The 18,480-nt window shown below is 41.9% G+C and overlaps 1 protein-coding gene across 1 annotated transcript; it reads right to left on the bottom strand.

The window, feature by feature from the left end:
• Positions 1-3,143: 3,143 nt before the first annotated feature.
• LOC102906624 (stromelysin-1) lies at positions 3,144-12,055 on the bottom strand. The gene is made up of 10 exons (XM_006983765.3): positions 11,885-12,055; positions 10,853-11,097; positions 10,617-10,765; positions 10,374-10,499; positions 8,522-8,686; positions 8,223-8,364; positions 7,043-7,176; positions 6,517-6,676; positions 4,803-4,906; positions 3,144-3,522 (listed from the first exon to the last, which is right to left on the bottom strand). The coding sequence occupies exons 1-10, from the start codon at positions 11,993-11,995 to the stop codon at positions 3,422-3,424; spliced, it is 1,437 nt and encodes a 478-aa protein (XP_006983827.1). The 5' UTR covers positions 11,996-12,055; the 3' UTR covers positions 3,144-3,421.
• Between the last annotated feature and the right edge of the window lie 6,425 nt (positions 12,056-18,480).

Here is an 18,480-nt window from a genome sequence, read left to right as displayed (position 1 = left end):
AAATTAATGTATGAATAAGGAATGAGTAGATACTTAAGTGATTCTTAAATAAAAGGGATAGTTCCTACTAGGCTTGATTGTCTGAAAAGGGCCCTATGCTTGTGGTTGTTTTGTTTGTTTGTTTCTTTTACTCATCTAAGTGAATGATTGAAATGTTCATAAGAAGAGTGTGGGTTTGTCCACTCACTAGATGCTATCTATAACCATGAATGCCGCCTCCCGGGAGACAACACTGCCTTAGCTAACTGATTTATGATGTAATCAGAGATACAGCACAGTGAGTGTTCTAACCTTTAGGATATTCCCCCACAATGAGGTACTAGTCAACAGAAGGTGCACAGAGGGACTCCTGGTCATCAATCCATTATCTTTGTCTATAGTTAGTGTTTTTTTGAGCTATTAAGAGACTGATTTCTAGAATACTAACCCAAACACTGGACATAGATCAAATTCTCCATATTTCCACTGGCTGAAGTCCCGTGTGTCCTAGCTGTATATAAAGAAACGGGCTACAGAGCCAGGAGTGACATTCTGGTGTGAAAACAGTTGACTCTGGGGCCTGCTTAGGACACAGAATCTGAGTTCACAGCTTTGGAGCCTGTAGTCTTAGTCACACTAACCTCTTTAATTCTTATGATTTGAATCTGATGTGTGACCTGTCACAGTCTCATGGTTTGAACACTACCAGGGCCACTCAATGTACCTCTTAATTCAACCTGCTTCTGAGAACCAACCACTTCCTCTATCTTTTTCTCCAGCTCAAGCTCACCTCTGTCAGTCTCTCCTTATTTTACTAGCTTTGTTACTAATAACTTCTCTAGATCCGTCACTGTCAGCTAAAGTAGGCAGGCATCAGAATGAGTGCAGCAAGCCAGTACCAGACAAGTCTCCAGTTCCTCTGCACACTCTGAGCATGCCGCGCAGCCTGTCTGGCTGTACTGTAAGACAGCTAACAATGCCTGTTTCATGGATGAGAGTTATATCTCACACACACACACACACACACACACACACACACATGCACGCACGCACGCACGCACGCACGCACACACATCTTCCTTTCTGTGTTAAAATAGAAGTAGTCCTGTATGCCAATGTTTTGTTTGGATTTTCTCATGTCCATGGGGGCTTTCTTTTTGCATACTTCTTGATAGTTTTTCATTATCATAATTTCCTGAAAGTCCATGCTCTCAAGACTCTAAGTTCAGCCCAGGTATGATGGTCCACATTTGTCATCTCAGCACTTCTGTGGAAGGAGAGCAAGATTGTCTCAAGTGCATAGGCAGCCCGGCCCACACGATGAATTGCAGGCCAGCAAGGTCTACTAGGTGAGACCTTGTCTCAAAAATGAAAAGGTTAATTTCTAGCTGTGTCATTCTGCTTCTTACATGGCATACTTGCATAAAAATAAGTACCATGTCTTTTACTGATTTTTATTATTATTTAATTGATTAATATAGTTTAATGTAAAGTATCCTTAATTACTTAAATTTCATTAAAATAACTACCTAAATTACATTAAATAACATTTAATCAGTATTCATATCAAGATAATTTTAATGTGGATGAGTTTTCAAATAGTGTAAATCTTTTATGCAGATTTAAAAGTCAATAGTATTTTTAAACACTTGAACAACTATTAATCTAATTAATCAAAAATCTAATTACAAAAATTAAGAAATCAAATTTCTTAAGTCAATTTTCATATACTTTTCAAGCACTGTGAAACAGAAAAAGAATACAGCATTCAGGACAGCAGACTATATACCAAGTATCATGACTAATCAACACTATTTAAAAAGCCTCAATATTGTATTCACCCCCTTCTCTCTATAGATATAGATATATGTATATGTGTCATTCACTGACCACTGTGGTGCTGGGCCCTCATCTTCTCACCTGTGTTAAATCCCCTCTTCTGTTGGTTTATCCCTAATTCTTCACCAGATCCCCAACATCTGCTTCCTTCCTCCTGCCCTCGGGCTCAGATGCTCCTCTCTTCCTGTAAACACAGAGTACCCGACCTTTCCAGGAAACCCTCTCAAGGCAATAGGAACTAAGCCATTCTGGAGCCTTTAGGGCCAGCCTGTAGGTAAAATCTACAGCACAGAATCAAGATAGCAAGGGAAGGGGCCAGAAGCCAGTTCACACCAAGTTCTAAAGCCTTCTCTGATGCGGACTGTCCTTTGTAGAATGCTGCTTAGAATTTTCTTCCATTCGTGATCAAGGGCTTCTCATTTTCCAATCCTCCCACCACAGCCAGGTTCTGTTCTGTGGTTCTGCGGGCCTCGAATATTCCCGGGACAGGACACAGTTCCGAGAAGAGCCTCCTAGAAGTGTACCTAAACACTGTGTTCCCTTTTATAACTCCTTAGCATTGTAAGTGCTTCTTCAGATTTGTGATGATCTGTGTCTCTCTGTTGGATTTTAATGATTATAATGATCCCAATGAAGTCAGGAATTATGTGCATATTTTTAGGCTTCTGCGTCTCCAGTCTAGCACGATGCCTGGCACATGGAATATGATTAATAAATTCTCTTCCAATGGAAGCATAGTCTAAAGGTGAGTGAGCACCTAGTGCATACTTAGGAACTGAGCTTTAAGTGCTATTGAGGGATGAGAAACCTGTTTTAGAATTGTCCTTTGCAAATAGACATTCACCTTGAGGCACACACAGATACAAAATGAGTACAGAATGATATTTTCATGTGTGTACAGGGTAGATTTGGGGAAAGTTGATGGTCGAGGCAGGGGGGCACAGAACTGAGGGAATATGTAAGATAAAGGAATAGGATTCCCTCACCTGTAGGAGGAGGTGTTCAAACTTGATTGCTTGCTGTGAGTGCAGGGTTTGTTGCAGTTTTTAGACGCTAGCCCTAGAATAGGAAACTCACCCCTAGCTTGTTCCATTAGGTATGACAAAGACATCTGAAGTCTAGGTGAGGAAAATACACTTCTTGTATTTTCCTGTTTGTAGGGGTGCATTAGGTGGGTGAGTGACACATTTTCTTTATGAATAAGCTCCACCAGCAGGAACAGAGAATGTCTACCTCCAGTGGCCCAGAATATCCAGCTGTATGTTGCTCAGTCTATCAGTACCCAAGATGCTGAGTTCTGGAAACCAGCACTCAAAAATCCATGATTAAATAAATGATACGTCATCTTTATTAAATAAAAGCAAATCATCTACACAGATACAATCATTTGTTTATTGTCCAGAAGTGACCTCAACCTCTCCATGTGACAAAGTTCAAGCTAAGAAGTGCTTCTGAATGCCCCATGACCACTCGAGGCTGGCTGGTGAGATCCATAGCTTCCATTTGATTCTGCCATTGCACAAGAATCACTTCAGTTCACAAAGACTTAGATGAAGAACTGTCAACTTCAGTTAAAATACACCAGGTCTTCCTTGACTCTCTTCTAACAATTAAACCAAGTGTTACTCTTCAATACATGGGTCACTTTCTTTGCATTTGGGTCAAACTCCAACTGTGAAGATCCACTGAAGAAATAGAAAAACCCTGCATGTAAAGACAAGAGGAAATGTGAGCTACATTCTTCTAAGTAGAAACTTGGGAAGATAAAAAAAACCTCAGTAAGAGTTAAATGGAAAACAGAAAGAATCAGGGATGTGACTTGGTAGTAGGATACTTGCCTAGGGTGTCCAAAGTGTGTTCAACTCTTAGCTAGAGTGTCCTAAGTCCTGGGTTCAAATCCTTGCCTAGAGTGTTCTAAGTCCTGAGTTCACACCCTTACCTGGAGTGTTCTAAATCCTGGGTTCACACCCTTGCCTAGAGTTTTCTAAATCCTGGGTTCACACCCTTGCCTAGAGTTTTCTAAGTCCTGGGTTCAGACCTTTGCCTAGAGTGTTCAAAGTCCTGAGAAAACAACAACAAAACAAGACAGAATGTCTCTGTAGCTTCAGTCTGTGCCAGGGACAATGTCAAGCATTTAACAAAACTACTACTTTTATAAACTTGCTTGGGCAAGAGCTCTGTGAAGCAAGTCTATCTAATTCCATCTTTCTGACAAGCCATTTCAAGTTTAGACAGATGCAAATATTTGTCTCAATAGACTTGCCAGGGAGGGAAGGAGATAGCATTGAGTCTGTACTTCCAATCAGGAAAAAAAAAATGTCTGCTTGTTTGAAACTATGGTTTATTTTCTTTTTTCCCAGCCCCCCTTCTCCCCTTCATTATCTTCTAGTCCAAAGGCTATTTCTGGCTGTAGGGAAGCAACGACTTTTAATCACCATGCTTTCTCCCTCTCTGCAGATGTGGCCCTCAGTGTCAGTAAAGACCACCAGCTTACTCTTGCATAGGGAAGAAATTCTTTTAGGCTTTGGTGCATGGAAAGATGAGTGTTTACCGGGAATCAGTGTTGTCAGTCATTTACTGAGTCAGGAAAGACAGAGAAAGTCTGTGATTGAATAGTGGAAAAGATGGGGTTGAGAAGGTCAGCTAGCCTTAAACCAGGTCCCGCCACTGATGGCAGCTTCCTTAATAACATGGATACGAAAGGCAACAGCTCACAATGTGAGGAAGTGACTTCCCAGTGCTTTGAGCTTCCACGCGTACATACAATAAAAGAGTTGTGTCAATCATTCGCCTTCATGAGGCAGAACAGCTCACCCGAAGGAGAACCGTAATTGCCACAAAAGCAAACAAGTTGAAATTCTTGGGAGAGAGGAGAGTACTGATTTTTAAAAATCTGTTATGAGAAATTATTTATCCTCTTCCGTCTTCTCATACTACAGAGCATTTCAAGGGTCCCATTGCCAACACAGTAAGTGTCCTCTTACCAAACGCTGCAAAGGCAGCATCCACCTTTGAGTCCACGCCTGGAAAGTCCTCAGCTATCTTCCTGGGGAATCCTGGCTCCATGGATTGTTTCTTCTCATCAAATCTGCACACAATGAGAGAAGTGAAGCTCAGCAGTGCATGGAGGGCATGCTCCCCAAACTTGTGAGCCATGTGGAATTCTAGTAACCTTTCCAAGTTCTGTAATGCATGGAAGGCATGCTCCCCAAACTTGTGAGCCATGTGGAATTCTAGTAACCTTTCCAAGTTCTGTAATACATGGATGGAATGCTCCCCAAACTTGTGAGTCATGTAGAATTCTAGTAACCTTTCCAAGTTCTGCACATAAATGTCAAGATTATTTAGCACTATGTGTTTTTCATAAGGTGAAACTTAGCTCTTAAAAACATAGCTGCACTGGGAACAGGACAACAGCCTACTACAGCAATACTGTTTGTCACTGTTTTTCTTAAGCCTGGACAAGAGACTCCTCATCTTCTTTCAACCAGAAGGGCATGGTTGTGCGAATATACAACCGTGTATACATACATATGCATATAAGTGCATACACACACATGTATGTGTGGATTGAGTTACTGGTCAGAAATACAATTTCCATGGCTAGAGAGGTGCCTTAGTGGTTAAGAGCACTTTTGGTGTTCCTTACCATGACTGGAGTTCATCACACCATCCACAGTCAGGTGACTTACAACTGCCTGTAACTCCAGCATTGGAGGATATGAATCCCCTCTTTTGGCCTTTGTGGGCACCTGTATGCCTATGTACACACTCTCTCACAGATAAATCCTCATGAGTAGAAATGGAATGTTTGGGCCTGGAGTGACGGCTCAGCTGTTAAGAGCACCGTCTACTTTTACAAAGGCCCCAGGTGAGGTCCCCAGTACTCACGTGGGAGCTCACAACCATCTCCAATTCCAGAGGAATGCTATACACATTTCTGTCTCCAAGGGCACCACACACACACACACACACACACACACACACACACACACACACACACACACACACAACTCATCTACATAAAATAATAAAACAAATTTTAGAAGTTGAATATTAAAAATGAAAAAATACACTTTCCAGTTCACCATAGTAAGCTGCCTGTCCTTTCCCATCCTGTACATTGAAGTTTTCTATGGAAGCCCCAGAGGAAAAGGGACTGAATGAAAATCAAGACACAGTAAGTATGGTTTTGACCAATGGTCTGCCTTGTCTCAACATCTGGACTGATGGCCTAGTCCTGAGTGGAAACCATGAAACTGGTGTCTTATCTCTAGCCAGGCAGAGGTCGTCAGTGTGTGAGCTCAGCTGAAGTCCTTGAGAGGAAGATGAGACCCAGGCACAGGAGACAAGGAGAAGTCTGGATCACTGGGAAAGGAACAGTAAATTACGAGGAAGTAAAGACATCATGGAGGTGCAGGAGTTAAGTGTGAAATGTGTGTAGGATTGAGCAGGTAGAGAAGAGAAGGCTGCACAGAGTCGGGAGGGAAGGGGAGACACGTGCTCTGAACAGGAACACTTCAGAAATGCCTGTTGGAAGATGCTCCTGTGTTTCAAAGCCCTTCCCACAGCTGTCAAAGCCCCTGTCCTCACCCAGAGAGGAGAGTGAGGATAAGAGTGAGATGGAAGTGTTTCCTCAGAGGGAGAACGCAGTTCTCAAGTTGGTCTCTACACAAAACCATCCTCACAGCATCTCACCTCCAGTATTTGTCCTCTACAAAGAAGTATGTCTTCTTCTTCACCTTGTCAGAAACCGCAGCATCGATCTTCCCAACAGTTTCAGGGAGACCCAAAGTGTGGATGCTTTTAGGATAACCTGCTTGCTCCTCGTGACCTCGGACAGCCCAGAACTGATTTCCTATGCAGAAAGCAAACAACAGAACACCAGTCATGTTAAAAGTCCAGTAACTATGTCTTGAATTTTGGAAATACATTCTTAGCACTGTCTTTTCATGGTGAATAGCTCTAGGCTTTAGCTCTATGATGGGCATTTAACAAAACCTCTCAGATGGAAGGCACTAAGGAAGGGAGTTCTCAACCTGGACAATGCATCTCCCTGAGTTCACCTTCTAACTGTAAATAAAATGTTGGTTTTATGTGTTTCTTTATTATCTTTGGCTATTTTTTAATTACACAGAATTTGACATAAGAAAGTCAAGTCCTGTTCACCTTTCCTCCAGAAGGCTTGATTCACTAAGTTAAAGCAATGTTGTGGAATAATCACCTTTAAAAATGAAAACAGTGTCTCTGTTAGTAACCTCATATGCAGCATCCATGCTGGAAGGAAGGGATGGCCAAAATGAAGAGATCAAATACAAGCTAGGCTCGGGGCTCCTCAAAGATTTTCGCCAAAAATGCCTAAAAAGTAGATGTCAAAGAAAAAAGGGTGTCAGTCAGAAACCAGCCTTTCATCTCTAGTGTGCCATCCCTGTCTCAGTTCACCCAACATTCTCCATCCTCCAGGCTGGAGGAGCAAAATACAGGAATGTCATTACAGGGAAAATCTCTCTGTCTCTCTCTCTCTGTATCTCTGTCTCTCTGTCTCTGTCTCTGTCTTTCTCCCTCTGTCCCTGTCTCCCCCCTCTCCTCAAAGGAAGACTGCATAATTTCCAGACATTTGTGAAAGCAAAGTTCTCCACCAATTAATTAGTTCAGCATAAGTTTTAACTACATGTAATACACATGAAACAGTGTGTCATTAGTAATTAAAGTATCATTCACACTTCCCAAAAAGATGGACAGAGCGTGAGTGAGGTGTGTGTGTGTGTGTGTGTGTGTGTGTGTGTGTGTGTATGTGTGTGCGCACACGTGCATGTACACACATTCACACACCTGCATGGGTGTAATGTATAAATATATTCTTGTACATTCACAGAAAAAAATCTAGGATACACAGAGATCTTGAAGTAGGGTATGTTGGCACAGCCTGGAATCCCAGAACTTGTAAAGAGGCAAGAGCGTAACAACTTCCAGCCAGTCTGGGCCTCTCAGAATATCCAGACTATGTATAGAGGGGTCTTGGGGTGAAAACTTTCCAGCTCCCTTTCATGCAGAATGAATTCCCAGTAAGCAAACTGATAAAACATGATGCTTCTCCTGGTACTGTTTTGAAAGAAAGTAAAGAGAAAACTGACTCTGAAGGTCATTTCTACCCTCTAAAGAGCAGCCTGTCCCTAGGACACTTGGGAACAAAAACCTCAGTGACAAGAATCAAACCATCTGGCTTCAAAAAGGAACTTGATGATTTTAGAAACATGTGGAAAGGGCAGTGCTAGACCCAAAAGATCTCAGGACCCAGAGTTCATCTTTTAAATGTTTATATATGTCTATTGTTTTCCTACTTATTGCCCTCTCTAAGCATTTTTCATCAAAATTAGGTAATGATTTAGGGCTCTTGGCCTGACCTGTTTTTGAAAAATAAGAATTCTCCCCTAAGAGTGGTGACTGCATCAAAGGACAAAGCAGGACTGCACATCAGTGACTCAGGTTCTGGAGAGCTGGATGTGGTGGGTACCACGGGGACATCAGGGGATGCTGGTGGAGGTCCTAAAGGGAACAGATTAAAGGAGGCAGAGTTAGAAGAATCGTGGCCTACCTGTCAATTCTGTGTTTCCCAAACACCCTCAAGGTCTCCGAATTTAACTACAGATACTTATGTGGTATCACAGCAGCCACAAGGACACCCTTTGCCTGTTTTTCTCACCGTAGAGGGACTGAATTCCTTCTACATCATCCTGAGAGAGACGAAAGCGGGTCAGGTCTGTGGAGGACTTGTAGACTGGGTACATCAAGGCTTCAGTGTTGGCTGAGTGAAAGAGACCCAGGGAGTGGCCAAGTTCATGAGCAGCAACCAGGAATAAGTTGGTACCTATGGAAGAAATCATAAGTAATAGCTGCTTATCCTTAGCTACATCTACATCATCTAGGACATCTGGGCACAGCGTTTGTTTACTTCCTGAAAACACACAGGCTTGCACTCACCTTGTTTGCTGTCTCACTGCACAAGGGACTGATCACACACTCAGATCACACACTCAGCAGGAAAACAGGTGAATTTTGAAAGTCGTGCTTGAGATCAGCCAAGTACCCAGACTACCCCAGCAGTCCCTCTCCTGGGCCTCCAACGGTCTGACAGCTGCCTCCCTCACTGCTGTCAGATGAAGATCAGTACTTACCACTTAGCATAGCAGAGCTCTTTTCTTTTGTCCACGAAAAGCTAAAACTGCTCCAGCATGGGGTTAGCATTTGACAGTTTCCGTATCAGTCAGCTCATCTCAGGGGATTCCTCCTCTCATTCTAAAAGCCGAGCATAACCCTAATCCTGCACTTTCCACTGGATTTTGCCTACATCATTTTACAGCTTCATCATCCTTTTACATACCAAGTCCCAAAAGACGACTAGTGAGAGAGATGTCATAGGGTTTGTAAAATCGGTTTTAAACATAGCACGCCTTAGTGTTTGTCATAAATGAGATCCGGACCTTCACTGTATTCATGTTCTTCTCACTATAGCTGTGTGAAGCAGTCCCTCGGCACTGAAGTTGGGATGGGAGGAGATTATGACTGGCATAACTTCTGTAAATACTACCTGTGGATGTTGTAGACCTAAGGGCGTTCTCATTTTAAATAAGGGTCTTCTAGGAGGGGAGAATGCTAATTCTCTAACACGTGAATTTCATTCAGTAAAAAAGTTAGATTTGTATTTTCTACAGATATCATTTTATATTTTCATTATGAATCCCAGCTCAATCTCGAAAGTAATACAATTGATTTCAGCCAAGTTTTTGAAAACTTAGTTAATCCCCAATGTTATGAGCTAAGAGACCTTCTCTCTGGACAGTTCAGTCCTTGTCCTTCAGGGATAGTCATTTTCTTTCAGAAATTGATAAAAATTCATCCTAACCAGAAGTCACAAAAATGTGAGCTTAGTAAGACCAACCAACCAAACAAACAAAACCCTCGGATTTCTGAAGTTTAATTTTGGCTTCTGCTTTGAAGAGTAAAGAGGGGGGGAAGTAAAGAGGCGCAGAGCCAACGCACTACCCTGTGCGATTGCCTGAATATCTACACTTTGGCAGCATTAGGGAGTTTTTAGTGCAGTACTCTGTAGATCACACAAGATCCTCAACTGTTAAAAATTTAGTGATTTTCCCCATTATTGAAAATAGATTCTTTTCTCATCTCTAATATCTCCTGATTAGAGTTTCTCCTCCCTCTACTCCCCCAGTTCCTCCCCACCTCCCCTCACAGCCAGTTCCCTTTCTGTCTCTCATTGGAAAAATACAGGCTTCTAAGAGACAACAACAACAACAAAAAAAAACCAAAATACATAATATAAAACAAACCCATCACATATATTGATATATTTTATATTGTACTTATTAAGAAAATGAATGCTTTTTAGGCATCTGAAAATACACTAATCTGTTATTAAAACAAAAAAATGTATTCCACTGGGATCCAGAACACATTCTAGCATTAGTACAGCTGATTATGAAAATTTCCTAATGCGAAAAGAAATGAAACCAAGTCATGCTAAGAGGCGGAGCACTAACCTGTCCTGTCCTCTGTCCACTGCTCATCATCATCAAAGTGAGCATCTCCATTAATCCCCAACCCGGGTGCATATGCATGAGCCAAGACTGTTCCAGGCCCATCAAAAGGGACGAAGTCTCCATGTTCTGAAGGGAAAAGGTTTATGTATATAACTGTAACAAATGGTAATTAGGACCGCTTTGTAACATTTTAGTAAAATACCACTGAGCAATGTGTATTTCAGGCAGTTCTTGCGCCTTTACCTCCAACTGCAAAGGAGATCATGATGTCAGCCTCTCCTTCAGAGAGCCTGGAGAAGGTGAGCGGGGTCACCTCCTCCCAGACTTTCAGCGCTTTCTCAATGACAGAATCCACACTCTCTTTCGGTAAATCGGGTGTATAATCCACAATCCTGGATGAGAGAAATGGAAGAAGGTAGTGTGTGCCCCGTGATGCCTCTGACACAGTGTTAACACTCAGTGAAAACTGGACCCGTTACCTGTAGGTGAGGTGGTTTTTCCTCCACTTTGGTGACCCTGGGAAGGTAGTGAAGCCACCAACGTCAGGGACGCCACACCTGGGTTTCAGCATCACATCCATAGTGCTGGAGTCCAGCTTCCCTGTCATCTCCAGCCCGAGGAACTTCTGCATTTCTTGGATTTTTTTGACCACAGGACTACTGTTCTTTTTCCTAATGAACTGCTTCCCGTCTTTTGCAAGGCCATAGTAGTTTTCTAAGTATTTCTAATGGAATAAATATGACTTTTAAGTCACAATTCTGATTTTTTTTTAGCTATTGCTATTTATAGTAAATGTGTATAGTCATATACCTTCCTTATTTCATTCATTCATTTACTCATCATTCATTCATTCATTTATTCATGACAGAGTCTCAATATCTACCCAAGGAACTCCTAGAATTCATGATCCTGGGATTATAGACTCGCACCAAGCCCAGCAGTACCTTTTCTTTTCTTAGTCTTTGACCTATTTTTCTAGTTCACTGAAATTGTAAGCATAATACTTCATTTAATTTGTCAGCAGTAGCCCTTCCTTGCTTTGTTTTTGGAACAGAGTGTCTTTGTTTGCCATTAAAGCAATGAAAGTGGGGAGGAAATCCCTAAGTATTGAGTACAGAGAAAACCAAAAGGAACAAATAAGCACTTTGCCTGTTTGGGGTAATTTTATTTAATTTCCTCAATTTTCTGCTTTTCACAGGAGTTGGCTTACTAGGGGAAAGTTCGTCAGGCCTCTCATGTACTAACACTGTAAGTATTTTTCTAAACTACACTGTACTAAGACTCTGAGGGATGCTCCAAAGCAAGGCACAGGTCACGCTGCCTTCCCTTGCCACTGCTCCTGCCACCTGCTGTGTGACCTCAAAGTGTCACCCAGTGCTGATGGCCTTTGGCTCTTATACAAAATGAAGAATCTGTGGTACAATGCTGAGACCCTCCTCCATTGCAGAACCAGTCTATGGAATGCAGAGCTGTGGCCTGCCAAAGAGCCTGAGGTCCTTTTCACTGCTTACCTGAAGAAGCTCCATGCCCGGCTCTTCATCCCCTGCCCTGCTGTGCAGTGGATATGGCGAGCAAAGTGCTGCACACAGCCACAGCAGCACCGGGAGACGCTTCATCTCCATTGGCTTTCGTCGGTCTGTGCTGCCTTCGCCCTGTTCTCTGCCTACCTCCTTCTACGTCCACCCTCCTGAACCCAACTTTTATAGAGTGACAGTGTTTGTGGAGATCACCCGCAGACTGACTCATCATTGCTTCCACCCAAGTGGGACTGTTTCCAACAACCAATAATCAAAGTAGGGTGATACAACCTTCTTCACCAAGTTCTCTGAATCTTCTGAATTTTGCAAGTCAAAACAGTGATTAATCTCCAGGAAATGCTTCCTGCCTGGCAGGAGAGAAAACTGGGGCTTTTTTTATTTATTTTATTTTTTTTTTAATTTGGAAAACTTAACTATAGTTCAGACGCCGTGATGTTTGTGACTCACATAGAAGTGGACTAACTTGGTAAAAAGTCCAAGTTGTGTAGAACTTCTAGAAGCCAAAGCTGAATACAGTGAGATGCGGGTAAGGAAAATATGTACCTAGAGGACATACTGTATGTCACCACAGATCACACTGTATGTCACCACAGATCACACTGTATGTCACCACAGATCACACTGTATGTCACCACAGATCACGCTGTATGTCACCACAGATCACGCTGTATGTCACCACAGATCACATTGTATGTCACCACACACTGTAAGCACAGGATGGAATATCCAGAAGGAAACGGAAAGGGGCAAAAATCATGCTTTTAAAGTTTTTTTTTTTTTTAACCCACAACTGGTTTTTTATTTATTTATTTGCTTATTGATTGATTGATTAAGACGGAATCTCACTGTGTAGCCCTGACCTGAAACTCACTGCAGACTAGGCTGGCCTTGAACTCACAGAGATCCACCCACCTCTGCCTCCCAACTACTGGAATTAAAAGTGAGTGCCAGCCATGTGTGGCCCTGAATTTGATGATCTTTAAGAAGAGAAAGCTCATGGGAAGGGAAGAGTAAAGAGGATCTATTTATGAGAAATAAGCCAATCATTTGGGGGTTTAGTTTTAATTCTGTGCTCCATTTGTTAAAAGACAAAAGCTTTTCCATAAGACTCACAGAACTGAAATTATTTGCTGGTCCGAAATGTCCTGGTTTGATCATATATGGTTCTTTTTGTCCTTAGGGTCCAATTAATAGATGGTCTGAAGCTAAAAGAATCACCCAAGATTCTTTGCTTACTCTTCTCTTTAATTTGTTCCTCTTCTCTCTTTCTCTCTCCTCTCTCCCCTTCCCTCTGTCAGCCCCCCCTTCTCTCTCCCATTCCCTCCATCTGTCCCCCGCCTCTGCCCCCCCCTCTCTCTTTTTTCCCCTCCTCTCCTTTTCCTTTCGAGTAGAATGCTGCTCATGTTGCTGGTGTGTGATATATGAGTGCAGTGAAGACCTTAAACATTTTAATAGAAGTTGCCCCTTTCCCCACCTTCTTCCCCCAGTCTTCCTCATCACCACAGACTGCTTGCTTTTTATGTGCTTGTCTGTAGGCCATTTGCTTGCTAAGGAGCACACTGTACTGGAGCTGGGAGTGGCGTTAATGGTTATGGTACACATAGAGACATTTTGTGAACACAGACTTCGCGGACTCCCTCTCTTTGCATGTCTTTCACATTTCCTTTTTGTTCAATTTATTTTGCCAGTTGGGAAGATGAATAAAGATCAGACAGGGTCACTCTTCTGAGAATTAGATCACCAATACTAGAAATGCAAAACAGACTCCTGACAGCCAGTTAGCAGGAGGCCACACATCACACCACACGAAGGCATTCATTTTCACTCTGAGTTTTCTTTAAAGGTCTCTCAAAATCAGAATTTTATAATTTTCTGTTCCTTAAACGAAAAAAATTGTGTTTCTGTCTTGACTGAAAAAAGAGGGAAATATCTGTTCATGCTGATGTGAGGACAAGGGTTTAGTGGCAGACCCTTAGAGGATATGGAATCCAGGAAGCGGCAGGGCCAAGCAGAGAAAGTGGGATACAAAAGGCAGGCGAGTCATGGTAGCCACAATTGTTCCTAGATAAACAGTTTTTCTTTATATTTTTTCTCTGAAATTCTCACTAAAATATATGTTCATATATTAAAGTTTAGAAAGATATGTGCTTATATTCCCATTTGTACAGATGTGATTGGCAAAATGGTCATGTTGTTCTTGAAATAAAAACAAACCTGTGATATGTAACAGAATGATATCTTTATGAACAACCTTAGACTTCCCTGAGAAATCTTTTCAAGTACCGGCCATCATTCCTCATTTCCCAAGGTTGCCCTGTGTCTGCTTCTGTTAGCACGTTTTTCAAATCTACTGTGGTGCAATGGTTTATGCATCCATCTCCCAAAATTTACACTAAGTTCTTGACTCATTTGATTCTGAATTCCTAGTACTTAGCATGGCTCTTGGCATATAGCACACACTGAAAATATTGCTTAGACAGCCAATTAATATATTAATCATGAATGAAAGGCACATAGAAAAACAAAATTTATAATTCATGCAGATAATTCTGAATTCTCAGATCCTATACATACTCTAGTAACCAATCTTTAAATTTTCCTAAAGATTGGTCAGTTTATGTGTTGTGTGTGTTTCCTTGTGTTCCCATAGGTGCTTCTGGAGGTTTGCACCACGGCATATGTGCAGAGATCAGAGAATAACTTTCAGGAATCCGTCCTTTTCTTTCACCGGGTGGATCCCAAGGATCAAACTCAAGCATGAGGCTCAGCTGTAAGCACCTTCATCCCTAAGCTGTCCCACTGACCTTCCAGGAATTGAATTTTTGAAAGTTTCATTTCCACAGAAAAAGTTCAAGCTATCCCCTTAAGTTCTTGTATTAAAGGAACAAATTGAGTACATATACTTGAATGTCTTCTGACTATTCAAACTAAAATCATAGAACGAGCTACTTTTCTCACAATGCAAGAGACAGTCAGAGTGTACTCTGTTGGTTGAATATAGAAATGTATTTCATTGCTGAAAAGGAATAGATAAAATGAACTGAGTGAGAAGAGGGAGGGGTGAAACGGAAGTCAAGAAGGGAGGAAGGAAGAGGAAGAAAAAACAGAGAAAGGGAAGGAAATGGGAAGGAAGAAAGGAAGGGACAGAGGAAGAAAGGAAGGAGAAAGGAGAAATGAATCGATAATTTGAATGTGAAGGAATATGTGAACACCAGGGAAAATGTGTACTTCCAACACAGAATGGGAATGATGGCCCCACAGAACTATCATTTATTGCATGGTTTAATATATACAAAGATCTGGTAGTAGCTAGTTTTATACATCTGGCCTCTGAGTGACCAGAGACCTGGAGCTAATTCAGTCTGATCTAAAGTTCTCCACAGAAGTTACAGCTGGTTCAAGTAACATCTTATCTGATAAGCCTTCAATTCCTCTTCCTGTTGGTCATACTCCTTCCTGACTAACCTACCGTGACAGTGCGTAATCCTTCCTCTGCTCAGCAGATAAAATCACTTAGCTCTGCACTAATTTATCAAGTATCTGCATCTGAGGCATTTCAAAATATCCAGACTAATAGTTCACAATGGTTAATAAAAATTTAAAAGAAATTTAGGGAAGAGGGAGTAACAAAATTAATTAAAGATAATAATTTAAATTAATTTTTTAATGGGAAACAAAGAATGGAGGAAAAAGAAATGAAAGAATGATGGAAAGCAGGCTACAGTCCAGAAGAGGTGTTCCTTAATACTTTGGTAAGAAATAGGAGTTAAACAGAAATTGTTTAAAAATAGAAAAAACAGCAAAAGCTGCTAGCGAAATTAGTTTATAAAAAAATTATCTAGAGAAATAATGGTGGCAGAGAACTTGCTTAGCATGCAGAGGGCTTTGGGTGTGATTCCCAACACTAAAAAGAAAAAGCTAGACACCCTCTGAAAACAAGGTAACAGTTACTTCTCATTGAAATGCGAAATGGCAATAATGAGATAAGAAAATAAAATGTGTGAAGGTGAACTTGGGTCTGATCATGGAAAATCTTGTCTCCAGCTGGGGTGTTTGGAGTTTATTCTATAGGAGATAGAAGGCCTTGGTTCTGCAAAACATACGGAAGTTTAAATATCTATGATGGAAAGTTTAGAATACATACACATAGAAGGAAATAAATGATTTATAGTCCCATTGCAGGAGGAAATCTCCTAAGACTATCAACTGTGCATTTTATTTTTTAAGATTTACTTTTATTTTATGAGGATAGATGATGCTTGCATGTCTGTGCACCCTGTGTTTGCCTGGTGCCCTTAGACATCAGAAAATGGTGTTGGATCCCTGGAACCGAAGTTACTGATGGTTCTGGCCTGCTATGTGGGTGCTGGGAGTCAAACTCGGGTCCTCCGGAAAGTCTGCCAGTGCTCTCAATAGTTGAACCATCTCTCCAACCTTGAATTTATATTTTTATGCCTGTATTTTGTTTTCATATAATGCAGGTCATGGGAACTTAGAAACTTTCATCTATCTGTTCTCAAAAATTCTGGATCCTAGTAGCCAGAGAAGTCTTAATATACCGATACAACTCAATCTGAATTATAGGAGGAAGGATTCCCTAGAGATCTTTTGCTGTGTATTTTGTAGTTAAAATTGTGCTATATATGTTGACTTTTATGGCCATTGGCTTCAGGAACAGGCACATATTCTAACTGGAAGATGAACTAGAATGAGAGGGAGATGAGGTTAAGGCTCAGTGACACTCCGTACCCAGCTTGTTGGAGGCTCGGGGCTTCAGCCCCGGCGTGGGGGAACAAGTATCTGCATATTTGCACTTGATGGCCTTGGTGTTTGCTCCATGAAGGGTCTCGTGAGGAAGGACTGGGAAGGTGATTCAGTCACCAAAGTGCTCACCTTGTCACACAACCTGAGGACCTGAAGGGTTTTCCCCTCATCTTCTTATTAGTTCTTTGGGAATTCCATTCAGTATATCTTGATCATGTTCACCCTCTGGTCAACCAGTTTAGTCCTGTCAAGTCAGTGAGCAGAAGGTCCCGGGAGAGATCCTGTCTCAAAAAATAAAGTGGGAATAAATTGAGGAAGACACCTGACACCTGCCTCTGGCTCCATGTGTGAACACACACACATGCATGTGTACCTGCACATACACATGAGCACATGCACACACTCACACATGCAGCTCTGGGGCTTCCTATCTTGTCGCATGATCTTCCCCTATCATCTCTTCTCCCTCCAAAATGCCAGTTGCTATGCAGGTGCCCCAGTGGGATCTACACCAGTGCTGAACTATACTGGTGCCGTGTCCTTGAACCAGTGGGATCTACACCAGTGCTGAACTATACTGGTGCCGTGTCCTCGAACCTCTGCAACAAATCCTCGAAAAATAGCTCCAGATGTCAGGAATAAACCAATTTCTTTTCAAAACAGAAACTTTTCTGGAAGATGGCAGAACAACCCAAACCACAAAGGAGAGTCCCCTTGATCTGAAGAGCGGTCCTATAAGACAATGAATATCATGCAAGTGGCCAGGGGCCTTGGGCATCAATGTTCAGTTGAAGATAATGGTCAGTATGAGTTTCTACCAACACTACCCAGTCATCATGTCTTCAGATTCTAAGGGAGACTGCCTGAAAAGCTTTGAGCCACAAGCTGTTGGGTCCAGGAGGGCACCAGTCTTTTTTCCCAGATTGGTGCCCATAGGACTTGAATTCCATAACAGAAGAAACTCCTGATTATGTGTGCTTTCTGAAGTACTCTGCCTCAGGTACATGGTGACACACAGAATTAGAGATGATTTTTCTTGAATACTCTCCTCGTGTATATATATATACATTGGATAGTCAGATGCTGAGAGGAGATTGTGACCCTGGTGTTATGGCAGCTGTTGGCCACCTTGGTCCTTCTCTCCTGGAGAATTCTTTATGAGCAGTTCTGATGTGAGATGGTCACATAAGGTCTCTATGGCGAACAGAGCTCCTGTGAGGATTCTCTTCCGGTTAAGTGATCTGTGTCTCCACCACTCAGTTCCCTGACTCCTGACCTATGACGTCTCCTGTCCTCTCTGCCAATGGGAGTCTTCAGTTCCCTAATAGAATATCAGCTGGGTGCAGGGTAACCTTCCCCATGTAAGAATTGCTTTTCAGAAATGATAGTGGGGGAGGTGTCCTGTTTTCTTTCTATTGATGTGATAAACATCATAACCAAAAGCTAGTTGAGGAGAAAGGGCTTATTTGGCTAACATGGCCCAGCATCACAGTCCATCACTGAGAGAAGTCAGGGCAGGAACTCAAGGCAGGATCCTGGATATAGGAGATGATGCCAAGGCATGGAGGTACACTGCTTCCTGGATTGTTATTTATGACTTGCTCAGCCATTTCTTATACAGCCTCTGAACAACCTGCCCAGGGTAGAACTGCCCATAGAGAGCTGCACCCTTCTCATCAATCATTAACCAAGAAAATGCCCCATAGAGTTTTCTATAGGCCAGTCTGATGGAGGCATTTTCTCAATTGTGGTTCCCTTTTCTCAAATGACCCTATCTTGTGTCAACTTGACAAACCAAAAACAGA

The sequence above is a fragment of the Peromyscus maniculatus genome, chromosome 7, assembly GCF_049852395.1.
Source record: "Peromyscus maniculatus bairdii isolate BWxNUB_F1_BW_parent chromosome 7, HU_Pman_BW_mat_3.1, whole genome shotgun sequence".
Classification (NCBI taxonomy): domain Eukaryota; kingdom Metazoa; phylum Chordata; class Mammalia; order Rodentia; family Cricetidae; genus Peromyscus; species Peromyscus maniculatus.
This window is presented reverse-complemented; position numbering and strand designations above follow the sequence as displayed.

What these genes read in the sequence shown, in the direction of transcription:
- LOC102906624 (XM_006983765.3), bottom strand. Translation starts at nt 11,995, where the DNA reads ATGGAGATGAAGCGTCTCCCGGTGCTGCTGTGGCTGTGTGCAGCACTT. An exon ending in GTAGAGGACAAATACTGGAG is followed by an intron (nt 4,907 to 6,516) that starts GTGAGATGCTGT and finishes CATTGTGTGCAG; the next exon opens with ATTTGATGAGAAGAAACAAT. An exon ending in TGCTGCCTTTGCAGCGTTTG is followed by an intron (nt 3,523 to 4,802) that starts GTAAGAGGACAC and finishes CTTTACATGCAG; the next exon opens with GGTTTTTCTATTTCTTCAGT.